The sequence below is a fragment of the Solea senegalensis genome, linkage group LG19, assembly GCF_019176455.1.
Source record: "Solea senegalensis isolate Sse05_10M linkage group LG19, IFAPA_SoseM_1, whole genome shotgun sequence".
NCBI lineage: Eukaryota > Metazoa > Chordata > Actinopteri > Pleuronectiformes > Soleidae > Solea > Solea senegalensis.
In genome coordinates, this window is record NC_058038.1 from 13,791,744 (window position 1) to 13,819,639 (window position 27,896).

Consider the following 27,896-nt stretch of genomic DNA (forward strand, 5'->3'; position numbering starts at 1 on the left):
TGTATGCTCATGGGCCTTGGTCCGATAGTAAAGATGTGATATACCACAATGACATCATTTTTCAGCCGACTTCAACTCCTTCCAATTTAAAACTTTAATTTAAAACGTGTTGACTTTTTCTGTCACTTCCACTTCTCCTATGGGATTAAACGGCAGCGTGCATCCATGATGTTGCATCAGTGCCTCTGGAGTTAGAAAACTACCCAGTCCTCCACATTCTTTCTTTCATTTTTCTCATCTCCTGTCCTTTTCTTATCTCTTGTCCTTCTTTTTCCTCATCTCCTCAGTCTCATCCTCCTCAATTTACCGCTCTTAATCTTAATGAACTGCACATTCTTGGGGAAATGCATTACATTTTCTCGCCATCATAAAGTGAAGTCATGACGCAGGTGATTGGTTATGTCTCACGTTGCACATTGTTGATGATGCTCTCACCACCAGGGGGCAGGGTTGCATCACTTTCAATCTTGTGTCTCTGTCCTGAGTATTTTCCACTCGCTGTGAGTAAGAAACATGTAATCTGACAGCACCACCTACCTGCTGGTGGTGCTGTTGACGCACTCGACGCGGAGTACACTCGGCTGGAGTTGGGGAGCGCGTGTCCTCCGAGCGGTTGTTATGATGAACGTCGAGGGGCAGTTGAACATTTGAGCACGTTTGCATGGACATGGATGATGCTCGTCTGTTGGTTTTGAGGTGCTGAGCTCTGTGCGCGCGCACACGGGTCAGTTTCGGAGTCGCCAGCCGCGCGCGTCAGCTTGGACCCAAAGACACTCGTGCCGATAGACGTGTGGTAGCATCATTTGCTGAAGTTCAACTTTCACAGTAGTTGAATTCCGTGCTGTTGGATTGTAAAAAGCTGTGAACTTCGTATGTTCTGTTCCTCTGGTTTGGAAGAGAGCGTGCGTCTCGGGCAGACATGTTTTCGCTCTGTGGAAGTTTGGTAGTCGTGCGCCCGCTCTCTTAAAAAAAAAACCTCATCTTTGCATTTTTCGATCATCTTCCTCTCACTGAACTCTGCAGGGGGGCTTCATGCGACAGGGGGAAATGGCCAGCGAGAGGAAACCGCGACTTTGTGTCATGGCAAAAGCAGACAACGGCTATGGATTTCACTTGCATGGCGAAAAGGGAAAGAGTGGACAGTTCATCCGCAAAGTGGAGCCTGGCTCCCCCGCAGAAGCGTCGGGACTGCGCGCGGGGGACCGACTCGTTGCGGTGAATGGGACCAACGTTGAACGAGAGACACACCATCAGGTAAGAGGACTACGTTCATATTCGCCACAGGACGCGTGGATGTGCTGGAGGTCATCAACAGGTCACGCACCGCGCTGGCGCGTGCGTCCCTGGCCCTGACGAACAACACTCTTCCTTTCCTCATCCTGGTGTGATGAGTCAAAAGTTATTTAGTTACTAACAACCACATGTTGCTATAAATAACGTGACTGGAACTCACTTGATAGTTGTTTGGAAAGACAGTTTGTACCAGTGAAGGACTCACTGCAGGTGAACTGACAAGATTGTCTCCTTAATAATATATTGTATTATTATTATAATTATAAGCTGTTAGTATTGTTCCACATGATCACTTCTGGTGAAACCAGCAGGCCACTGATGAATGTTTACACGCAGGATCCTGCAGATGTCTTGAAATATCACGACTGTAAATCTGTCCACATGAACTCCATAATGGTCAAACTGACTCCACATCTGTTTGCATGTGGGTTTGTTTGTTTCACTGTGGCCTGGGCTGCTGGTCAGATTATAGCTACAGTCAGCAGGCTTGCGCAATAATGTCCCAACAAGTCCAGTGTATGGGCTTCACTTTGTGTTTGAAGCTCCCAGGCCTGGTTCTTTTTTAAATGTCCAGAATGTAACCGTTTATTGGCAGAGGTTGAATGAAGGTGGCTACTACCCACAAGTATGTTTGTAAAAATAATAATATTACATTTTATTTGTGTAACCCAAAGTCGATTTACATTAAAAGCACAGGAATTAATACGATCAGGAGCGTATAATCACTTGGGTTTTGTAGCCTTAAAAACTATGTATAATCAAAAAAAATATCAAAATGTATAAAAAGTATAAAAATGTAGGTGTTTCTTGCAGCAGCTCAAACAAACACACCGGTCAGGATGTACATTTTGAGTATTTTTTTAACCTAATGAGGCACAAGTGTTATTGAGGTTAGGGTTTTAAAAAAAAGACAGAGCAAGGCAGTAACAGAAAAAGACAATAGAAAGTAGTAAAAGTCTAATGTGGGAGTCAATCCTGTGTCAATCACACTGAGGTACAATGCTTTAACCACTATGCAAACTGCAGGTGGAAACATCATTGAAGCTACTACCCAAGGTACCAGATTGCTGTTATTTATACTACCACTAGGGGCGCCTATTTTCAAAACGTACCAAATGAGTACGTAATTCCTGGATATGACCCATAGTTTTACATTTCGTTGGAGGACAGTCTACCTTTCTGGTCTGTGAAGGCCACCATAGCGGTGTGTTAGTGGAGGAGTTCTAATATTTAGTTTCAAGTTATATATCAATGATTGTTTTGTTTTTTTTCCAAAAACTCTCCTCCACTTAGGTGGTCCAGAGAATCAAAGCCGTAGACCAGGAGACAAGGTTACTGGTGGTGGACCACGAGACACATGAAAGTCTGCGAAGCCTGCGACTCACAGCCACGGAGGAGATGGCCGTTCTCGGGAAGGGCCCTCGCTCGTCATCTTCCCCGACACCATCGCCCTCTCCCTCCCCGTCCTCGGCCCCATCGTCCCCCGGCAAGAAGCGGGAGAACGGCTCGGTGTCCAAGCAGCCGGTCTCGCTGAGCAGCCCAGTGCAGAAGCCCTCCAGGAGGGCACCGTCAAAAGCCGCAAAAAAGGTAAGACGGGCCTCCGTCAAGATGGGACTAAGGGTAATAAGATTGAGCATGTTATTAAATGTTTATCCCCTTATTTTCTTAACTTGAAGTTGCTTATACTCCATGAATTGAACCTGAGATGAGGCGCAGGTCCCTGGAAGTTCATCTCAAAACCTATATGCGGTCAAATAAGTCCTCTCTCTCCTCTCCTTTAGGAAATCAACAAATAACTTGGACATATTTTTTTCAGACTAAAAATACAAGGTGTCTCAGACGGACGCCTTTCCTGGCGATTTCTCCGAGATTTAAAGAACACTCCACACGTTAGTGAACAGATTGCAGATAGTGAGTCACTTTGAGTCACAGATTCTCCTCAAGCTTTCACCACAGACTTGTTTTACTTGCCGCCGTGCCAGTTTCAGATTCGATTATGTCCATGTTATGCGAGTTTCCATCCTGTTCTGTCGCCTTCCATGCACATGTGCTGTGTGTGTCTGTTTCTGAATGCGCGCACGTCTGTGTGTGCGTGTGTGGGGGGGTCCCACGGGACAAACATGGCTGCCTGAAAGCATTCCAGATGTGTTGGAGGTCAAAGGGGGCAAGAAAGGTCAGAGGGCGGGTCCTGTTCGATGTTAGGAATCTGGACGTAGACAACACAGTGACCCTGTAGAAGAGGAAATCCTTGGAAATAGTCAAATATACAGTATATGAAAGATAAATATCACATTACAAGTGATTTATTGTGATATTCCAGAGGGAACATCTCATCTTCTCTGCCTTTATTTGTACTTAGTCATTTTTGTCTTGTTTTTGTTTTTGTAATTCACTGTTTGGTTTTGCCTTGTTGACATTGAAAAGCAGCATGTGTTTCCGTTCGCTGTGTCTCTGTCGGAACACGAAGGTCTGACCGTCTTCAGTTTCACGTGCGCTCCATCAGTGAGCCGCGATGGCTGCTCCACTTCTGCTTTCTGCATTTATCAACACAACATGTGTTTTCACTTAGGATTGTGCTGCCAATTTGTGAGCAATGACAGCAGTCAGTTTATTCTGTGTGTGTGTGTGTGGGTTTGTCTTTGTTCGGCTCTGGCTTTGTGACCCATGGCTGCGGGGAGGAGTCCCACCCAGTGCTTAGTCGGGTTGGATTGACCCAGCTGAAGTTCAGGAAATGCGCAGAGGTTTCTCATTTTCTCCAATTTCTCTCCAATTTAATGACTTCCAATTAAAAATTGAAACTGTAGAGAGAAAGTTCAGCGGGAGCCAAAAGCCAAGCAGCAAATTCAGAGGGCAAATCCTTGCGATTTAGTTGAAACAGTGGTTTCAAACTGTTTGGTTAAAAATAAAGTGCCTACTGCATTAAAACCTTCCTCTGTCACTCTGTGTTTGTCAAAATTTGGAGGTCTCTTTGTCCGGCCTAATCTCAGAGGAAGCTTGTAACAGGCAGACTCAGCACTTTATGTCTTGTTTTGTAGTAGCATTTCTGTCCGTGCGGCTGGTGAGGAGTTTTGGCAATCAACGGAGTGTAATTACCTCAACTCAGAGGGCGGAGCGAATGATACTTTGCTCAGTTTGCAGTGAGATATTTTTTTTTCCTTATTCTTATATTTGGGGAATGTGCAAACAGCAGCTTGTTTCTGCTCATATTTGATTCTTTGTTTTTCGACAAGGGAAAGAGTGACAGGAAGCGACAGAAGCGACACACTGTCCGTGTCGTGCATTCGCTTCCATCCCATTTCACTTTGGAGAGATTGCATTTGAATATTGAATGTAACCGTGAAGTGGGGGGAGTGGAGGGCGAGATGGGAGAGAAAGAACCTGCAGGTGAAGGGGACAGGTGCATGTGGGTGTTTCTGAAACCTAGGGATTTAATTAAGTTTGCTGACCATTAGTCAGCCGTGGCCAATACACACATTTTAAAGTTAGTTCTTATACGTTTTCAGCTTTTTTCATCATGGCTCTTCATAAAGTTGTCATCGGTTATGATGTCACTCATAAATAACAGAGTGAATCAACATATAAATGAAAGAAAACACACTTTTTTCCTTTCAGGACTTACCTGAGAATTGTCATGGTTGCATTATGACAAATATGACAATAGAATAATATGCAAAAGCAATACATTTATCTTCTCTTTGTCTCAGTCCATGAGGACACACAGCATCGTCTCTCTTTACACAGAGGCAGGTACATGAATACACAAGAAACCTGCGACTATAATCACTTCCACATTTGCTCAATAAATATCCCTGCCCGAGGTTTTCTGCGTATTTGTGTTTGTGTTCCCCAGGTTACACAAATCCACCAGTATTTCTCCTCCGTTTTATGACCACTCATCTGCCAGGTCTCCTTTTTGTTGCATTCCTCTCATGTTTGCCTCGATCATGATTTGTGACACAGCAGAACAGTGGGTGGAGGGGCGACTGCTGACCCACAAACTCTGTATCTGTTTTCATCATTATGTCTGCATGCAGTCTGCAGACATGGGAGGTTGTGTCTTCAACAACCACCCTTTTATTGTTTGTTCCTTTCATTTTTAACTCAGTATTTCCCTCCCGGCCTCGCCATCTTCCCATTACTGCAGGATTACGTATCAATCACGTTAGGCTGTAAGAAATCTAATCTTCAGACCCTAATAAGCCATTATTGTTGTGAATTACATAACCTCATATAATCCTGGTAGACACGGGAGCTTGTATACAGGTGAGGCCTGCTTTGTTGTTGTTCATGCCACTGTGTTCTGCCAAGTTTTCTGGCGCTCTATGTTGTGGTGCGCGGAAAAATGAATTTGATTTTCTGAGCACAGATCTTCTTTTGAGTGCGATGACGCTGAGAAACTGAGTGGCCTTGGTGGACGTTTGCGCTCGCTTAGTGCTTTTTTTCTGTATTTCCAGCTCCCTCTTTCGACCCTGTCAAGTTTAGACATAGCTGCTTCCACTAAAACAATAATTACCAGCATGCAATATAATAAAAAGCTTTAGTATATACAGCATATGCATATATGTATGGACATTGAGATGTAACCGATTGTTGTTATAATTTATAGTGACGAACATTTAACAACCATTGAAAATAATTGCAGACATACACCTAACTAAACTCCAGAGTGTGGAAGACACTAGAAAGACATGTCTTTCTGCTCTGACTCCATCAGTGTTTGAGGAGATTGCTTCAAATTGAGGCACGGACACACTTCACTCACTTTCTTCTCTGTCGTCTCTCGATTTTCTGTCCTCGCTCCTCGCTCTGTCGTTCGGGGGAGGGCAGGGTGGCAGCCGGCCGGCGGCATCAGACACGCTGAACGGTGGCAAGGAAGAGACAAAGAACATTATGACTTGAACATGAAATGCATCATTTTACCTGAACACACAGCTGAGGTGTCAGCGCTCTGTGTTTGTCTGTATCCTCCTTTGCACACACACACACACACACACACACACACACATGCACTGAGGTGTGTCATGCCAGTGCATCACTTGAGATAAAGTGCCAGGTGTCACTTTCTCACTGTGACCTTTTAACTTGCAAACAAACACACACACACACACACACACACACACACACACACACACACACACACACATAGTTAAAGTCAGATGAACACAATTACAGGTTTTTTTCTACAGACTTAAAAGACAAGCTTTAAAAGAACACAGGGCTGCAGTAAATTCTTAAACATGAATTAAAACAATCTATCATAACTGAGTGACATGCATACAGAGACACTGGTAGTTTCTGCTTTTCTCTTTCTGGTCTGAGTCTCTGTTGGTGGTGAGGCCTCCATCACCACGCACACAAACATACAGTGCTGTGGTCTTTTGTTGTTGTTCTTTCCAGTCGTCCGACTGCACTCCTGTTCTGTCACATCAGGCTTGTTTCGGAAGTACACCACACCGCCGTTGCTATGGTGACGGTCCACAGCAGAAATGGAGTGCTGGAAAGAAGAAAAAAACAAAAAAAAAAACAGACAGCAACATTTTTGTTAAATAGACAAAGACACGGAGAAAAGCACAGCGATGTGGAAAAGTACAAAACACCGACAATTGCACACGTCTGTGCTCACACAAGTTAGAGGACACGCACACTTTGAGACCAGAGATGAGCTGAAATGATAATTAGTATCGGCGGTCAAACCAAAAACCATGTGACTGGATGTCGGTAAAAGAAAATTTAAAGTAAAAAAAAACTAAACTCAATGTTTATTAAGCTGAAAGTGAGGGTGCAGTGATTGTGTGAGCTATTGTGACATGTTTCAAGATTTGGGAAGGGAAGTTGGTGGATCATGATCTGCGTGAGAAACCCATGGACAGAGATGAACAGCATTTAAGGGTCAGGGCATGAGCTCATGGGGTCAGGATTGAATAAACACAAACACAAGCTCTCTGAGAACGAGCGTCTGTCTCATTAAAAAAGAAAAGGAGAAAGAACTGCTGTAGCAATGACCACGTAACAATGACACTCACATACAAACATGTTTGGGGGTTTTTTTCTCTCTGCTCTGACACGTGTCTCACTACCTCCTGTCATAACGATAATTAGTTTATAACGACACAAAATGAGTTGATGGTTGACTGCGCGAGAGTCTCATCCGTTCCCTTTCTTATTCTCCTTGGGGTTGCGTTTTTCATTTCGCCTGGGATAAGTGGACAAATGTCCCCGCTAATGAAAGAGCATATAACACCAGAGTTGTGTGGATGTAGTCCTAGTCTTTGTGATCTCTGCCTGCCAAATGTGAGGCTATGTCTTGCTGCTCTGACAAACAAGGGCATTGTGTTATATCATATCATGATACTGGGACAATTGTGAGTCAGACGGTGGGGTGGTGGCGAGAACTGTTGCCTTACAGTGAGATGGTCGCCAGTTCAAGCACTGGTCTGTCTCTGGTTCCCCCTCCCCCCACTGTCATAAAACATGCAGAGGTTAATTGGACACTCGAAATTGACTGTAGGTGTGAACATGAGAGTGAATGGTTGCTCGTCTTTGTATGTTGGCCCGCGATGGACCTATAGCGAGCTGCCTGTAATGTACGCTGCCTTTCACCCAATGTCAGCTGGGATTATCTCCAGGTCCTCGCGACCCTCATGTGTAAGATAGAGCAGGAGACAAAGAAATGAATGGAACAGTTGCATAAAAAAGTTTTATCTTTATTTAACCTGGAATGCCAAATTATATTAGTGAAGTGGTGAAGACATTTCAGCTTTGAACCAAAGTTTGAATTCAGGTGACCTTACATCGGTGAGATTGAGCAGTTGCTTTTCACTAACATCTGGGGCTCGGGTTTGACCCCCTCCCCCAGTTGGAATACCAACTGCGTTACATCATTTTGCAGGGGTTTGCATTCAGTGTGTGTGTGTGTGTGTGTGAGAGAGAGAGAAACCCTGGAGTAAAAACAAGGCCTGTTGGATGTGAAAAAGTCATAATCGGACGGGTGTTGGGGGAGAGAAAACTGAGTGCATTGTGTTTAATGTGTTTGTGGGGGTGTGAGAGTGAACACAGCTGTGTGTCACCGTCTATTATCTCTCCATGCAGTGCTGATAATATATTCAAACGTCCCCCTTGTTCGACCAATAGATACCGACTTGACCGTCTCTTTGGGCGTGGTGTGATTCATCGATCCGTGTGAGTCTGCCAGAGAGTGCATGTTCACAACCTCAGCACAAAGAATCAATTCGAGGGGATTTCTCTCATACTTGATCACATCCTTTCCTCTCCTCACACACATGAACCAAAACCTCCACTCCATCTACAGAATTCCCCGTTGATCCATAAGCATACAATAGCCTCGCTCCCATTACGTCCACTCTTCTCCCACGGACAGGGGGAAGGAGGCCTACGATTTAACTGGTGCGAGATACCGGAGGGGACCGGATCAGAAACAAATGCCTAAGTGTGTTTTTCTTAAAGAGTGTGTGGGAATGTGTGCTGGCTCACAGCTGTGAGTGAGGCAGTGAGCAGACGCAAACTAAATATGTGAAGGCACAGAGCAAAGTGAGTGTCAGGATTAGAAATAAACCCGTGAACTAACACAGTGGTGACAGGAAGGCCGAAACTGAGGGCGCGCGTCGCTTGCCAAACCATGACCAGATACTGTAAGAGTAGAATGCACAAAGCTGGTTACAGTGCTTTCAAGGACTTACTCTTTTTCTCCCCCTCTCCTGTCCAGTAATGCTGTTGTGTAGGCTGCACAATGCTCAATCTTGAGCCTGCCTTCAGCTGACCTACCCACCATATTCCCATAACTAATACTTAAAAGAGAATAAGCAAAGCGAGATAGAGAAGCATTGTTACTGCACCGTATTTTGACCAAACATGTGCTACTGGGATAGGAAAACCTCTCAATGAGTATAAAATTGGTGGGTCTGTTTTCCCATAGTCTAACCCAAGAGCAATAAAACAACGGCATCTAGAAATAATTCAGATTGCATGTGTTTTAATTGCTATAGATACAATTTGTGGTGATGAAAAGATGTTACAGCATCATCCCATAATAATAATAATCATCAAGCTACCCTAAGGGTTTATTGCATTTCACCAAAACTGTTTGTATTGTATTGTTTTTGTGTAGATAAATATTATACTGTTTTTTCCCCAAAAGACAATGATGTTTAAAAATAAAAAGTGGGCCGAGGATATCGTCGTGAGGTACTCCTGAGTTCAGAGGGACAGTTAAGTAATCCTGTTTTCAAAAAACTATTTCAGTGTCTCTTTGCCATTGTAGAACATTAACACATTTTGGCAAAAAAAAGAAAAGTACTAAACTATTTGAAATGAATTCATTGTAAAATGCTGAGTTTCATTCAAGTAAACGTTGAGTCAAATGCTTCAAGAACACAGCAGACTGTACCACAGATTGTACCACTCAAGCCAGACTGGAATTTAAGATGGCAAAGTCTTTATTATTCCATATCATATTTACACTGAGTTAAAGCCGAGAGTTTAGTGTAGCTACACCCTCCCGCAGACCTGTCAGAGATGCTGCCGTGACCAAGACAATTCTTTCTCCTGAAAGAAACGTGTGCACAAAAATGATTTTAAATGATCATTAAGTGATCATCAAATTGTATTCAGACGTTTAAACTCTTAAACTCTTAAACTCACGCACGTTTTTGTTTGCACAGTGAGAAAAAAACACACGCAAATCAGCAGCCGCCACCGTATGCTCCGGGGGATGAGGGATATCTGCAACGCACTGATAACAAGGGTGTGGATGCACACACACACACACACACACACACACACACTTAAAATCAGCAACATCAACTGCTGGCCCAACACATGTTAAAAAAATAGATAGATGAACATAACCAGAGAACACACTCTCACACACACACACACACACACATAGCAGCACTCAGCAGCCCACACTATTTAAATGCGAATAAGCAGAAATGTTGGCCATGTTTGGCAGCCTCTTTACTCTTTACTCTCCAAAGTGATGTAAGGCTCTAGCATGAGGCACTCAACAATAAGAGGGAGGGGACAAAGAAGGACGCTATGAAACACTGTGACATCGAGGGTTTGACTCTTGAAACAAATAGAAAAGCTAAAGGAAAAGTGAATTGGTGAAAGACAGTGAGAGACTGTCTCTTTAATGTAATCACTGTGATAAGCATGTGTATATCATTTCTTTAAATGTGTGTCCATAAGAAATACAGGAACATTCAGCTTCATACAGCGTTTTGTCATGTTTGGTAAAATTATGTAGAGAAAAAAATAATTGAATAAATGAAAAGATGTGTTTATTGAAATGCAAATATGTATTTGAACTATTTAGTATTTAAGTCAGAGTTATTACACTGAATATATAAATACAGTGTAAAACATAAGCTGTGTCAAAAAATAAATAATGAGAATTCTTTTTATTTATTATTTCAGTTTGATTTAAACTTGCAATAGGCCTTGTGCAGTTATTATTCACCTTACTGTTTAAAAAAAACATTTATTTCTTGTGGGCTTTAACAACTTTTCTGTTCTTAAAGCCTTGTTAAAGCTTCTGTCCATATTTCATTGTTGATCTTGAAAACAGTAAATGGGATTATGGGTCATTAGAGTTTTGGCATATTGTAAGTCCTCGTAAATTTGCTGCAATGATGTCGAACCTACGTTTGAACCGTCAAAAGACAAGCAAGGCTTGACATTTGAGTGTGTAGAGTACGATTCGTGCAGTGTCCGTTGCGACAGGAGATAAACAAGGTCAAAAATGTACTTTTGTTTTGAGATGACCAATCATTTGGAGCCGAAGTGACCCTCTGGGGGGGATGCGAGAGACAGAGTCTTGGTCGGTGCTAATTATTCCGACCATAAGAGAAGCGGGCACAGGCACGGGCGAGCAACAACACCCAGACCAATGTGTTTGCACTCATTAGACGTGGAGCTGCAGGCGTCTGCAGCAGCTGTTGCATGACAACAAATACCAACATCCATGCCTGCTTCATCAGATATTTAGGTCCCACTGTCAAAGAGTATAGCGAGCAGCTCATCAGCCGTCTGTCCTTCACGTACTGGCAGGGTAAGAAATGGCTTTCCTTCTCACTTGTCATCTGCAGTCATTGCATAATGAGTGACAGAAACCTGCAAATAGACGTTTGCACACCTGCCAAAGTACTCAACGACTTCTGCACTATTGTTCCTGCTACAACATCTTTGCCAGGAACACACACATCCATGAGTAATCAAGACATACTGTAAGACCAGATCCTGCTGGTAAATATTCCTGCAGCAAATTCTTGTCACTAGAAATCAAAACACAATGACTCACACAGGGGAAGGAAAAAAAAGATCTACAGACTGAGATTTACAAGAAGGAAAAAAAACACTTAAATATGAACAGTTTGATGTTGAAAGTTGGATTAGAAGATCGCTGTTGATCTTGTGACTGCGTCTTGGCTGGTTAGGTTAGCGTGGGGTAAACAAGGTCACATGTCCAAAGCTAACTACAGCCTAAACCTCACTAAAATATGCTTTCTCTGAATTTGATGTTGGATACTTGTTAGAGAATTATGCCTCTTTAAAGAGCAAACAGCATATTATTACAACTACATTTTTCTACTGATTTTATTACCTAAGGTTTCCGTTGTTTGCTCCTGTTGCGATTCTTAGAATGAGGATATTTCCTAAAATGCCAAGCTATTCGTTTATTTGACTAGATTTGTGGATTAAGTGAAAAAAGTCTATCTCTGTCGGTCGGCCGCTGTTGCCTGTGTCACAAACGTGTCCTGTTCTGCATCTGTTTAAAGTAAAAAAACAAGCGTTTCTGTTCCTTGTTTCGATGAATTGTTTCCCACAAGGCCTTTATTGTGAAATATTTGCTGGACCATTTAAACCAGGGCTTCATAATGAGGAGTACTGGCCTTGTATTGGGCACAGACAACGTACAGTAAAACAAATCAAAGCTGATGAAAAGGTCTTGTTGTTTTTGGATACACTGCAGAACAGTGGCTATGTTTACATGGGCACAAGTAACCAGAATAAAAGCCTGATCGGAATTAAAATATGACGTGTAAACATGCCAGTCTGAAAACTCTGATTCGATGAAGCCCATTCGGAAACAAATGTCATTCGGGACGAGCGCGCGTATGCTGATCGTCATCTGGATCTGTGTTGACATGAACAGTCCAAGCGGTCACCACTTCCTGCCTTTAACCCGCGTAAATGTGCAGCGTTTGTTTACTACTGAAGTGGAAGTGAAGCTTTGTATTGGACAACACTTGACGCCTGTCGACGTCACACAATCGGCTCATTTTGCGCCCCTTGTAAACGACGGAATTGTACATTTCAATCGGGACAAATCTGAAACACAGCCGGTATGGCAGCATGATCAGGTTGCTGCAGCTCCTGGTGTACACTGAATTCTTTTTTTTTTTTAAGTAAGTTGTATTTATTCGCAGTGTTTAATTAATTCCCACCCTAACATTGCTTGGTATGATACCAGGAAACAGCAGGTAGCACACACACACACACACACAGCTCTCTTTATGTCACAGAGCGGTTATGCAACACATCTCAACACCAGTGGGAAGACTTGTTGGTTATCGAGATCTCTGGACAGTTCTTGCATTCTCATGTTCGCTCTGGCTTTCGTCCTCTTCTCCGCATGTCTCGTATCATCTCTCTCTCTCTCTTTCTCTGCCTGCCCTATTTCTCACCATCTCACTGAATCCTGCTCTCTGTCCAAGATCACTGTCACTTTCCCCCCCCCACTCCTTGATTTTCATTTTTAGTCTCCTTTTCTCCAGCTGTCATTCCCTTCTCTCTGTGTTTCGGCCCACTGTGCATTAGTCAGTGTGGCTCTTTGCCTCCTTTTTCACAGCAGATATTTCTTGACATGAAATTTTAGGACAAACACACGTTGTATCATAAATATGACACGCAAAATGTGTGACACCTTTTAAGAAGCGCGTGATTTCCGGGTGATTTATCACCCTTGACACGTATAGTGCGTATACCTCTTTTGTTCCTCGACTGATGATAAAGCTGCTCACGCACTCTGACAGATTGGACTTGTTTGACTGGTTACACTGCTGCTGTCTCCGTGGCAACAGGTTATCAACCATGACATCAGCAAAAGTCCCCTGTGCGGCGCTTGTTTGCATTTCATGGGGTGTCATGCAATGTCAGCAATGTTTCCATTCAGTGCACCATGTTTAATTTGATTTTGCAGGCATCGCTGCTGCTGCTGCTGATTGTGGGAAACGTCCAGGTGTGATCCTTTCAATCATGTTCCTCGGTATAGAGAGTATTCATATCGATTATAACATATTTAAACATTGAAACATATTTAACAGATGCAATAAGGCAAAGTTTGGCACATCAGACATTAAAGAACACAAAGTATTCATATCAGAAAAAAAGCTTCCTTCAATTGTATTCCGTGAAACACAAACACCTAAAAAAAAAACGCACACATTTGAAATATTAAATGCAATTATTTGGTTGATTATGCACATTCTTCATGTGTCTCTGTGGGAGTTCTCTGACAGGCAATTAGAGACAGATGGACAAAATGGACGTGGGGTTTTAAACCATCTGTTGATTTAATCCATGTTCATTAGATTAAGGTTAATTGAAGACAATTAAATGTGAACAAAAGCCGCTTTGTCTTTCTATGACTAAACGATCATTTGAAGAGACAGTGGAACGGCCATTGACTACCAGTAACTCGTTTTCCACTTTGAAAGTGTTCTGTGTAGGATTCTTTTTAATAGCAGATGCTCACATGCTCCCATTACATCTTATGATATGATCATCTGATGGAACACAAGTTTCGACGTGCATTTAAAACGAAAATACTGACTTGTGGCTGCTTCACTCATGGTGGGTCACAAATTGTATGTGTATGAGGACGTTCATAGACATAATGCGTTCCCTAACCCCTTACCCTAACCTTAACCTAGCCTCCGTTTGTCTTAGAATGCTACTAGAATTTAGAATCCAGGGAGAATTTGAAGAGTGGCGCTGCAAACGAGAACCTAATTAAATGTCGTTCTGACTCTAACTCTAACCCCAAAACCGAGTCGTAAGCCTCCGCAATCTATCCAAACCTGTTCTCACAGCCTAATGAAGACATGTACACACGTTCATGAACATGCAGCCCATTATTGTGACCCAACAGGGAGCCAGTGGTCCTTGGCTGTAAAAGGGTTAGTGATCATGATCCATCTATTGCAGTAGGCCACCGTTCAATTATTCATCAACCTGCGATCTAGTTTCATCCACTACCACCGCCACTGCCAGTGGTCACACGCAGAAGGAAATATAGTGTTTGTGTTTCAGTGTGTGTGTGTGTGTTAAATATGGAACCTGTATGTCTTCATTCTTATACACCGACTAAAACTCAGACTCGCCCGTGCAGTCAGGACTCGTGAATCCACAGATGCAGACACAGACAGACGCACTGTTGCTCTGTTCGGTTCAGAGCTGTGCTGTCCCTAAATGTCGAAATCGATAAAAGCAAAAGGGACAAAGACCAACATTGACACCCGCAGCGCAACCAAACTGGACTTAAAACAATCAGAATTCAACTTTATGACAACTAGAATCTTGTCGCTAAAGTGCAATAAAGTCAAGAATTAAAGAGTTGCGCAACGTTAAAAGCCTTGATTCTGTGTTCTGATGCTGTAACGTTTAGTCCAAATTCTAGCACCTATCTATACATTGCAAGGAACAACTGACGGTCGGCCTGTTTATCGCATAACTGTCCAACATGTTGCTTTAAAGACCTCAAACTTGGCAGGTGACTCAGGCTTTGGCTGTGTTTGGATGAGAAATGCAAGAGATATTGACAGAAATTGATATTTATGCCACCTCCGCCTTAATCAATCACTATGAACACATTCAAAAAGTCATTTTATGTGTATGTACTGTAACACCCAGTCTAGTGTGTGTGTGTGTGTGTGTGCTCACAGAGAAACAAAGAATCCATGTGGTGGCACATGTTCTCTTTATCTGCACATCCTCCGACAGTGAGGACACTGGGGTCACCACATGTGAGACTCTATAATGCTCTGCAGCAGGCACTAAATATTCCATATTGTTTTCCACTACAGACGAGCAGCCAAATGTTCCGTTTCACCTTGTTTTGAGCAGCCCTGCAGTCACTGTCCAAAAAAAAACAAAAAAAAAACATGGATCTTTTTCCTGCTGCTTCTCCACCCTTGTTTTGAAAAAGTGTTCAATGCTGATAACCGACTGCTTTCCTAATGACAACCTAGTTTGCTGACGAAGGGGGGAAAAAATGTCACATCTCGTTCTGTTGTTTTTCACAAAAAAGCCACGAAACACCACCGCAGTTCAAACAGACACGGTGACTGCGCGGCCTCTGGTGATCTCATGGCTCGGAGAGATTTTGCGGTTACGTTCAGGCCACGCAGTTTTCTCCACCCTCAGGTTAATGTGCTCAGAGAAGAGGACACACATGGGGGTCATTGTTGTCGCCCCACCCCCACCCCCCCGCTATGGCACATAGGCCTACGACAAAACCAACCAACCCCACAGCACAAAAAAGACCCACTCATAAGTGCCCTAAAAGCACTCCAGTGCCACAGGCACAGAGTTAAAGAGATGGCACGGGCCTCGGGGGATGATTAGTGGGGTGCAGAAAGGCATTGAGAGGCAGTCAGAGGTTAGACTGGCAGACACTTGCGACTCCCCCACATAATGACTCCCAGCTGTGCTACTCCCGCTGTTTATGTTAGAGGAGTTCCACTGCAAACTTTTTTTTCTCCCCGTCCCCGTTACTGGAAACTTCTGTCGTCTTCATTTATCTGTCTGCCGTGTTTCTCTGCACTCTCAGCTTGCACTCTCTCTCTCCCTCTCTCTCTCTCTCTCAATCCTCCATGCTGCGTCTAATTTTCTGTCCCTCCCACACACTCTCTCCCTCCTCTGCTTCTTCTTCTTTGTGCCATTTTTTTTTCCCTCTCCTTTGCCCTGATGATCCCAGAATGCTAATACATTTGATTTTATTTTAATACATTTTTCTCCTTTGGAAGTTCCACCCCAGCTGCCCAGCCCAAATACTTCCTCTTTAGTCAGGAAAAGGAGGGCCTGGAGGGATTCATGAAAGTTGAGCTGCTCTGAATTATTCTGCCGTTACCCCTCCACCCCCACATCTCTGCCTCTCGCTCTCTCACTCTCTCCATCCCTCCTTCTCAGGGCAAGCTGCCCATATCACTGCTGAGGAACCCAGTGCCTAAAAATGAAATTCCATGTTTCCATCTGTGGTTGGGAGCTGCAGTGGGATGCGGTGTTTGAGACACAGTCGTGGTTTATTTGCAATAACATCGCAGTACTTACTGGGTTGATCGACGAGTCCTCACCAGTCGTCATTTTCTCCCGGAGCGCCGCAGTACCTTTGTGTCTCTTTCACCCTGCCCACATACTTCATATGTATTTTTAGCATGTTGGACCGTGATGCTGCTTCTGTAAAAAAAAAAGAAAAGAACAAAAAAAATTAGGTTGTGTAACACATCTGATGTATGTGTACAACGGATTCTCTGGTCTGTGTAGGTCATACAGCTAATGTTTTAGCTTTAAATGTCGTCAACAAGGCTGGAACAAACGCCATTTAGACACAGATGAAAAAAAAGCTATTAAAACACGCGACACCTACGACTGAACACTCTACGCGACTGTTGCTCTACAGTTCACTAATCATTAATACTTCAGTCGTCAAAGTGGATGGAGTGATGATTGGGGTATTTGATTTTCGGGTTCGCCCTGCAGGCTTGTGATAAATGACCAGCAACTGAACCATTTGTTCTTGGCACGTCTCGGAAATCATCACACGCTCTGCATAAAGCGCCATGTCCCTGTTTTAGGTCTCTTCAACACTGTAGTGTGTCACTTTTGGAAAAGGACAAATGTGCGTTACATTTAAGCCATTGTTAAATGAGTTCACACAAAGCTGGTTAAGGACTCTCTTTCTCTCTCTCTTTAGTGATGTTTAAATCTCGTGTCACCTGTGCTGCACGCACACAGAAAGTTATTTGCTTTACAGATGGAAGTAAAAATGTTAAAAGTTGCCCCCCCCCCATCCCACACAATCAGATCTGACAATATTGCTTGATAGCCCAGATGAAGGAGGCAGCATACAAACAAAGTTACTTTGTTTCTGTTCACAAAGACCAAAGATCATAGTAATAGTACTTGTAACCGCTATAATCCCAGTTCAGATAGTAATTCCCTGCATGATTAGAGAATTCCCGAATGACACTTATTACATTACAAATGTCTATTTTTGTCACTCTCCTCCAGGAGGCTCTCGCTCAGGCCGAAACTCACACCAAGGCGCAGTCCCAGCCGCGGCTGCAGGTCAACCCGTCCGAGCTCGCTCCACGTCTGTGCCACCTGGTGCGATCTGAGATGGGCTACGGCTTCAACCTCCACAGCGATCGATCGCGACCTGGACAGTACATCCGCTCTCTGGACCCGGGCTCCCCTGCAGACCACGCTGGGCTGCGGCCGCAGGACAGACTCATTGAGGTAGGAAGAAAGAGTGTGTGGATGAAAGGCGTGGGAGATCTGCAGAGGTGTGGACACGAGATGAGAAACCCGATGATGTCGTGCAAAAAAGCTTTGTGTTGCACCACAAATGTGTATGTGTGTGGGTGAAACAGTGTAGAGTGGCTTTTATGGGTATGTGATGCTTATAGTAGAGCATCAAGTACAGGATAGTACAGGATCATAGACACAGACTGGAGTATCATGAATATTGTACAGACTGAGGTGATAAATGATGGTGATATTCGTGGCATTGGTACGTTTGAGCCATTTTATAAATTCTTTAGTATGGGCCACATAGTGGTGGCTGGCATTGTTGCCTCACAGCATGATGGTGGTCGGTTTGGATCCCGCTTTTTGCAGAGTTTGCATGTTCTCATGGGTTTGCTCCAGGTACTCTGGCTTCCTCTCACACTCCATAAACATGTGGATTAGGGAAATTGGACACTCTAAACTGATGGGAGGTGTGAGTATGAGAGTGAATGATTGTTTGTCTCGGTATGTTGGCCCTGCGATGGACTGGTCCTCCCCCATGACCCTGACATGGAGGATCTTCTACTTCTTCTTTTGGCTTTTTCCTTTAGGGGTCGCCACAATGGATCATCCAATCACTGTCCTTCCTTCCTGCATCCGACCAAAATATCTCAACGTCTCTTCTCTTATTTTATTTCCAAACCATTCAACCTGAACTGTCCCTCGAATATGTTCATTCCTAACCCTGTCCATCCTCAGCTTTGCCACTCTGAGGATATGTGATAGAAAATATTACATTAAGAAAGCTTGATATAATATTTAGAATATGGTTTAAGACGCTGAGCTAAAAGAATGAAAGCACGTCTTCTTCTCTCCACATATATCTAATTTAATAATAGAAAACTACTCCACTGTATATAGCAGAGACGTCTCTGACCAGCTACCCACTGGCAAAATGACCGGACTTCTGCATATTAATATATACTAGACTGCAGTTAAGTGTAACGGACTGTTTCACTTGTTCTACAGAAATAACAGACATTCAATTGAATATCAATCAAATATTCGACCAAATGATGTGAAATGCAGGGGTATCCGTTTTCCGTGTTTTTGTTCATGTTACCAACATTATTAGTGCATATTCTGGTTAAACACAAAGAAAGATCGTGACTAACCGAAAAATAATGGTCTCAATTTCATGTCTTGCATGGCAAAAACTGGGATTAGTTATCTAAACAAAGTGTTGGAACCTGGTCTGTAAAGGTACAGAAAAGTTAAGGTTACTGATTGAACACAGATGTGACTCCTTGTATTTACACTGACACCGCTGCAATTAAAGTGGCAGGAGTAACACTCGTGTCTGGCGTCTGGACTCGATCTGTACTGTGTCAGACAGGAGGAGAGAGGGGAGAGGCGAGTATAGAGCAGTGTGATTGTTGGGGCAAGAGGGAAGAGAGACATGGGGGAGGAAGGGGGTTGGCCGTACTGTACATGTATGTTCCTTCTTGTGAAACATGGAGAGAAATGGAGACAGATGTGCAGCGTTTGACGACAGTGAAAGGAAGGAGTGAAGTGAAGATGCAGGAAAAACAGGGAAGTCTTCAACAGGTACCAAATGTACTGAGTTGAAGATTTATGAAATTCCATAAATCTCCCTAATATGTGAGTGTATGGGCGACAAGTCGACTTTCCCATTGGTTACTAAAAAAACATGTTATCAGCAGTCTTATGATCTGAATAAGCAGTTTTTCATCTGAGGGACACACACACAACATTCACCCTTCATTCCCATGACCTTTGTCCTTACTGGCTGTAGATCAGGGTCCAGACTGCAGAGCTGGACCAAGGACGGAGACAAAGGTTAGACACAGTTCAGTTGGGAATATACTGCAGGCTTTACATGTGTCTGGTATAGGGCTGCTGAATTAAACTGAAATTGTATTTTGAAACAATGCAATTAGCAAATTGCACGTTTATTGCAAATTGAGCCATAAGTGAACCTTCTTCTTTTGGCTTCTCCCTTTAGGGGTCACCAATAAGTATATAAGTAGTTTAATAAGTAGTTTGACTTCAAAATTATGGGTTCATGGCAAGAAAGAGTAGCGCAGATGTGATTTTTGCGTTGACAGTGCTGATGGAGACGCACACAGAAGGAGAGAAAGTTAATGATCGGGTGCCAAGAGAGGAACTGTGGTATTGTATGAGGAAGTCGGGAGTGGCAGAGAAGTATGTGAGGGTGGTGCAGGACATGTACGAGAACAGTGCAACTGGAGAGACAGATTACCGTCAGGGATCAGCTCTGAACCCTTTCTTGTTTGCGATGGTGATGGATGGGTTGACAGATGAGGTCAGGCAGGAGTCTCTGTGGACTATGTTGTTTGCAGATGGTCTTGTAATTTGTAGTGAGAGTAGGGGACGGGTGGGAGAGAGCCTGGAGAGATGGAGGGATTAAGTTTGTGTGTGTGTGTGTGTGAATGACAGTGAGACAGGTGAAGATACAAGGAGTAAAGGTAGTGAGGATGTTATAAAGGAGGACAGTTGTAACACAAGGGAGAGAACAGGATGGAAGCAGATGTTCCGGTGTGGTGACCCCTAAAGGGAGAAGCCGAAGAAGAAGAAGAAGTTGTAGGCTTTATACACAGCACTGTGCAAAAGTCTGTCAAATTTGCATTTGTAGTGGAATAATGTGAAGCTGTCAATGAGTTTAACTCATACAACATGTGTATGTAATGCAGCAACATGTCGTGAATAAACCTGGCCTTACATCTGAAAAAGGTGTTATTGTAAAACTACATGCATCCATTTTCTGGATGTGTCCCAATAAAGAGATAGATAAATAACATACACTGTGTGGTCGTTACAGCATTGCAAAAACAACAAATCTGATGGCGACTTAAAACGTTTACACAGTACTTTATGTGTAAAGAGGAAACATGTTTAGAGTGAGGCTCATTCTGTGATGTGTATTCATCTTTCATATCCCGTGGAATGCTGTGAAATGTATACTTTATTCGATTTGAAGAGTTCTGGTAAATCTGTGGTTTCACACCGGCTTAATAACTGTACCTCAGTGTATCTAGTTTGGCTTGGCTGTGTGTGTCTGTGTGTGTGTCGTCTGTCAGCGGCTTGTTAGCGAGGTGAGCGACCATAACAGATCCCTCTTTTTTTTTCTTTCTCGCCACACCCCATTAGTCTGGAGGTGTATCAGCACCAGATAGCACTGTGCTACGTTAGGATGAGAGCTCAGCTTTCTGCCTCAGGTGCGGCGGCGCAGGTATTGACACCACAACAGCGCGACATCAAAGATGACTTTTGTACCCACATATACACACGGGGTTAATTCCATGACAGCCCATGAATCAGCTGCACTGTGATAAAACAACACATGTACACTTGCATGAAATGCAACATAGGACCCTGATATGTTGTCAGAGATTGAACATGTTAAATTAAAAGATTGTCTTCAGAGGTATCTTTATAATTTTTTTCCATTACTGTATTAAAATGGGGCCACGCGGTTGGTGTAGCGGTTAGCGTTCTTTGCTTTGCAGCAAGAAGGGCCTTTCTGCATGGAGTTTGCATGTTTGCATGTTCTCCCCGTGTGTGCATTTTTTCAGCACAACCGAAAGGCAATCTGATGAAAGTGATTTTTATTTTTTTGCTTCACCTGAGCATTGGATTGAAAATCGGACTGAATTTGTGAAATTTGGAAATATGTCACATTTAAATTTTGCTTGGCTTGTTTTTATAAACAAAAAGTCCAAATCAAAGTTTCACTTTGACTGACAAAGCATTTGTGTGGACGCATTAGCGGTGGGAACCACATGGTACCTCACCATACAATACGCGCTACATGGTCCACGATACCAATAATATCGCGACACAACGATTCTGTGATAATCAATGTGCAGGATTTCTCTATTCATTCACAACAAAGTGCATAATAGTCTATGTATTGAACGTGGACGGGACATCTCTTAATGTAGCTTTCTCTGCCATTATCCTGCAATAAACTCCCGCTTCTTCCTCCCAAGTTTCCCTCTTTCATTTCATCAGCACGGCCACGAGGAGACATGAAGTCGCGATGCCTGGCGAGTAAAACTGGCAGGGAATGTTTACTTTAAAATATCAATATTTGCCCTGAGATTAGAGGTATTGCACGAAGAAGGACGACGATATATCACCAAATCGATATGTTGACCCACCCCTAGTAATACTTGCTGACACATCACGTGTCATTCACTCTTTCCACAGGGAAAAACATGACGGCTGTTTGCCGGGCAACAATGCCATACAGTTACTGAATCAGTCTTTGTTTCATCTGGAACAGTTTTTCCAATATCCTGGACTCTCAAAAGGAAACATTTCAGTCATGTATAACACTCACACACACACACACACACACACACACACACAAATCGCATGCATCATATTCACAGCTGTGTACATCCCTAACCTTAATTATAACCAGTTGTTACCTGACTCTAATCTTAATCTAACCACAATTCACAAAATAATCATATGTGAATCCTAATCCTAATTTTAACAGAGCATCACTTAATTATGCCACTTTAAGACCAGGCTTTGTGCTCCATGAGGACTACTGGTCTGTGTTCATATCAGAAAAGGTCCTAAAGAGGTAACACACACACATAGTAGTTTTAAGAGATTTCCTGAGGAAACCTCCCATGAGAAATAAGCTTCAGGACTGTTCCTTCAGCATGTAATAATTAGTTCAGTGGGCAGCGAACAGAGTGGATTGTCTTATGTGGGACGAGCTGCTAATGAAAGGCTCTGAAACATGACACGACACCTGTTGTTGGGCTGAATACAAAGATGCTTGTTCTCGGTTTATCAAACTGTCTGTTTGTTTTCCTCCTGGCTGACTGATCTGACCTGTCTGAGGAGAGGAGCTTTTTCCAATGTGTTGATCCCACTTTCTACATGCACCCCTCCCTCCCTCCCTAAATGGCACGTCTCAATACACATTCATCCCCAACCCTATTCTCTACACATTTTCCTCACCTATAAATCAGACCCTTTCTATTCTCCTTCTCTGTTTTATTTATTGTTTTTCTCTTTGTATCAAACACAGTAAATTAAATTGAATAAAAAAAAACTAATTTGCCCTCAGGTCTGTGACACCCAACACCCCCACTATAGCCGGAGCTCAGTCGCGCCATCAATAATTAAATGTGTACCAACACTAACTTGACGTGGTGCGAAGCTGCCGGCCACAGAGAAGCCAAGGTCGAGACATAGCAGTTGAAACACAGGACTCCAAATGCACATCTAGATATGGCCATACAAAAAAAGGCTATTGTATTATTTTGGTCTTATAGCAATTTGTGTGAAAAGTCTTCTTCTATTGTTGCACATTTTGGAGCAAATGTCCCCCCATTGTAGGACTGATGAGGGATTATTTTATCTGACCTTATGACACGTCGCTGTCCTAAATGCCTTCACTGTTGTGAGAATTGGTAATACATAACAAGAGTTTGAGCAAGTTTGTGCAGAGTAGTTCAGAAAGTAAAAAAAAAAAAACAGCATCAGTATGAATCTGTATGTTGATGCATGTCTCCCCCTACTGGGTCACTTAAGTAGCACACGTTGTTGGTGCATGCCGTATGTTCAAAAAAAAAAAAAAATACCACTACCTGCTGGTTTAATCACCTGGTGAGGTTTTTGGTAAAAGGGGATTTGCTGTTTTAACTCAAAATTAAAAAAAAAAGTTTCAGAAGGTTAATGTAAAAAAAAGAATACATATACATATATATATGTATATATATATCTATATATATATAGATATATATATATATGTATACACATTACTCTAAATAATAACAATCCACATTTTCACTACTGAATTAAAATAAATGAAGAAATTTCAGTGAGACAGAAATTGTTATCTGACCAGAACAAGGTATCTGAATACACTGGAAATGAAATCAGTTAGTAGAGTAAACGGTTCCTAGTCTTTTTTTTTAAGTGTGCGGTGCAGTGATGGCAATAGCTGTAAAAACCAACGATCGCAACAAAAACCCATATTCCTTTTTTTACCGAAAACACACTTGTCTTCTCTGATTGTGTTCTCTAGGTAAATGGCGTGAACATTGAGGGCATGCGACATGCAGAGGTAGTGGCCTTCATAAAGAAAGGAGGGGACGAGACCTGGCTGCTGGTGGTGGATCCGGACGCAGATGAGTTCTTCAAGAAGAGGGGGATTATCCCCACAGTCAGTCATATTAAAGGTAGGACTGTAACCATTATCTTCTTTTTTTTTTAAAGGAAATACTGCACATTCAAACTTCCAAGATGCAACAGTGTCAAGTCATACCACACAAGGAAGTAATCAGAGATATTTTAGCGTCCTCAACAAAACAAGGTTCCTAATTTAGCACAGTTTATTAGTAATATTTGGTGAAAGGCATGCTGTGGCTGCTTGTTTTTCCTTAATTATGGGAAGCATATTCAGTTTGTACCAATAAACCCTCCTAAATGTTACATACTGGACCTTTAAGTTTCCATTTTACATTTTCACGTGAAGCTGCACTGACAAACATATGGAAAGTTACACAAACAATCAAATGCAAGCAAACCTGCTTCCTTCACAGCGTCTCATGTATTCCTATAGTTTCCTCAGAAATAATTACAAAGAAGATAACAAATCCTTCCGGACTCGTCATAGACTCTTGAATGAATAAGGAATAAAAATAGTCAGATAATAACCATAACATTGTTTCTATTAAAAGAATGTAATATGGATCATATTAACAATACAATGACTACAATGTAAGGTGAAGTGATTTGTGATGCATTGTTTGACTGGTTGATGTCACAGACTATGATGGGCCGTCAATATCCAATGGCTCTCCCAGCCCTCAGATCAACGGCAGCTCCACCACACAGTCCATCAGGTCCACACGCTCTGACCTCAGCAGCCAGGGCAACAGCACACAGGTGGGTGTGATGCTAAAGTACGTCCTCTCATCCCTTCTGTCTTTGAATCAACCCTAACCCTTTGATAATGTTGCACTCTCCGGTCTAGCTGGCAGACGACATGGGCAGCCAGCTGTTGGACCCATTCGCCGAGATGGGCCTGAGCCTAAGCGCCACAGCAGCAGAGGAAAAGATGAAGGCGCAAGCCAAAGCAAAGAAGAAGGCACCACAGATGGACTGGATGAGGAAATACGAACTCTTCAGTAATTTCTGAGACATTCCTCTTTGAGGATACTTCAAAGACCAGAGGACAGAGCGCTTTCCCTTCCAACTGCGCAGATCATGTTTTTCTTAGAGAAAGAGGGAAAAAAAAAGAAGATCTTCTCTTCCTATAATTAAAACATCTAACCCTCATCAAAGTGCAACTTGCAAATCTAGACTTTGATAAACTCAAAATGAAAAGAAAAAAAAAACAAAACAAAATGGAGGATCAGCTTCGCAGATGTGTACTTGTATCAAGTGGAAGCACTGTCTCTAACTTCTCATGAATCCCTGTTGCTTTTTCTCTTCTTCTCTAATCACGCTGCCTCCTCCCAGAGGAGCACTTCAGACAAACAGGGGGAGGCGGCTATTTTTATATTTAAAAGTATAAACAACTACAAATGAACGCCGTGGACTTTATTTGAAATACTTTTGTGGACACTGTGACATTAATGATTGTGAACGCGTCGGACGTTTTTTGGCCCATCAGTCAGAAGATCACTGTGAACGAGTTCGAGACGCTCTCCATGTACTCTACGTGTATTTGTACTCTTACGTGGACAAAAGTAATTGTGATATGCACCAGCTAATCCCCGTCAGATTAGCCCAGCTTTAATCAGAGAGGATCTACATTAGTTTGTCATTTATCAACACTAACCTCTTTTTCCGTAAAACACCACTAACATGGAAAGTGTGTCCTAGTAAAGTTCCCTGGGGTTCAGTTGCTTGATGAACGTTACATGTACAGCAGAGGGCACACTTACACCACAAACATGGATTCAATATGTTTTGGCACTAGAGTAGGAGTTTCCTCAGATGTAACTTCATCGTCTCACAATGTCCCTAACGACAAATGAACAAAAAAAATATGTTAAGAAAAAAAATCTAATGATTGATTCCCTGTGGGATAACTCAGGACGAATGTGAAGGAAAGAACAATAAGCCCAACATTCAGGTGTCACTTTCAGTTACTGTTTGATTGATATTTCACTTTTAACTGTGATGCGAAAGCAGGCTGATAAATGGAAAGGTCGACAGCTGCTCGGATTGCACGACCACATATTTTAAGGCTACGGCAGCCAACGTTAAGTCAGTATTAGACATTGTACAACAAAATAAATTGGGTGAACTTAAAATCTATTTTCTCAGGACATGACAAGTATAAAAGTACGTGTGTTGTCCGGCTTTGTTTGGTTTTGACCTCTTTCTGTTCATGAAGTCCAAGCAGAGGGATTTCACTGATGTGGAAGTGTCATGGAGGTGTGTTTCTATTTAAAGGGACATTCCAAGATTTTGGGAGCTACACTTTCAGGCAGGGTTATGTATGTATGTAGATTGAAATGTATGGCAAATGTGAAAGTAGCAGCACGTTAGCTTAGCTTGGAAATTAGGGAGAAACCACCAGCACTAACCCAAATCTGCCTACTAATAAACACATCTTTTGTTTCATTTGTGCAAAAAAAGGAAAGTGTTTAGAACAATGCTGAACGACGGGTGCGTCGATTTTTCCAATTGGCACCAGCTTAGAAATATAAATGCAAATTGTATGCAGATGTAACAGTATTAGCGCTACGCTAAGCTAACTCACTGCTTTCTGTTTCGCTTTAGTGTACACAGTTGACAGTGGCTTCCATTCTCTCAAGTATAAGCACATTTTGCCAAAATCAGTCAGACCACATCCAACCTACAGAACATCCCAGAGAAAATGTCATTAAAATCTGTCTTAAATTGTGCTGCTCGCAAAAAGAAAAACAAAAAAAACAGACAAATGCGGCCAAAAATATAATCTCCTAGGCAGAGGTATAAGGGACGGGAAAGAATATGAAGTGTTTTAGGATGAAGGCAATGTGCGAGGTCAGAGATGCTCTGGAGCATCTCAGTGGAAGAGATGGAGCTTACTGAGGATTATGACATGAAGAGACAGCTGTCTTATGCTCACACACATTTGGGTCTCAATGTGTCCTTATGTGTCCATGCTGAAACAGAAGCAGTGTTGATATGTGTAGCAGGCAGGGGGTGCAAAGGTAGAGAACGCTTGTGGACAACCTTTCTCACACTATCCTGGCACCGGTGAATCTTGTCCTCATCTGTGAACACGTACAGGGTTCACTTTATGTTGTGACAGTCACAGCAAATTGATGTAACCAACATGCACATGTATATAGATTAAAACCATATGGCAGGTTGCATTTTATTTCAATAAAGTGTGACAATTGCATTCTTTCTTTCTTTTTGTATGTTTTTGTATTTTTGGAAGTTGTTGTGAACTTTTTGTTTTGAGCCTCTTTGTAGAACTCAAACTGCTGCCCATCTCTTCCTTTCACATTCCTCCAGTTTATTGGTCTCATTTGCTCCTGTTTCCTCTCTCTCCCCTCTGCCCTCAACACTCTCCGCTTCTCTGTTGCTGAGGATTATGCCGGGGTACAGTTTCAGTGTGTTCTCAGCCCTCTCCTCCACCAGCCAGCTGCTGTCAGCTCTCAGGCCACACAAAGGTTAAATGGAGGTCAAAATGAGTGTGTGAATCTCTGCGGAAAGAGGAGCCGTGGAAGTGTCTGTGTTTCGAATGTGTATTTTACTTCCATTACACCTCTTTGGCTGCATCTGTAGCTTTAAACTATCTTCGAGTGTGTCACTTCTTCAGTAGACTAATGAAAGAACCATGCACATACAGCAGGTTTTTATCACTTGACTTTTAAGTTTCAGTAGTATTTAGCATGTGCTGAGCGGAACATTCGCTAGTTTACAAACACATCATGATATTATTTGTTTTTCAGGAATTAGACTTTAATGTAAAAGCAATTGGAATTGGAATGCAGTTTTAACAACTGTTCAAGCGCTTAAAATTGGTACAGAATCTACCCAGCAACATGTAG

General features: G+C 42.6%; 1 protein-coding gene across 1 annotated transcript; it reads left to right on the forward strand.

Moving 5' to 3' along the window:
• The first annotated feature begins 549 nt into the window (after positions 1–549).
• On the forward strand, positions 550–27,241 carry LOC122785329 (Na(+)/H(+) exchange regulatory cofactor NHE-RF2). The gene is made up of 6 exons (XM_044051073.1): positions 550–1,254; positions 2,587–2,880; positions 17,605–17,832; positions 23,921–24,074; positions 24,665–24,783; positions 24,872–27,241. The coding sequence occupies exons 1-6, from the start codon at positions 1,033–1,035 to the stop codon at positions 25,034–25,036; spliced, it is 1,182 nt and encodes a 393-aa protein (XP_043907008.1). The 5' UTR covers positions 550–1,032; the 3' UTR covers positions 25,037–27,241.
• Positions 27,242–27,896: the final 655 nt, after the last annotated feature.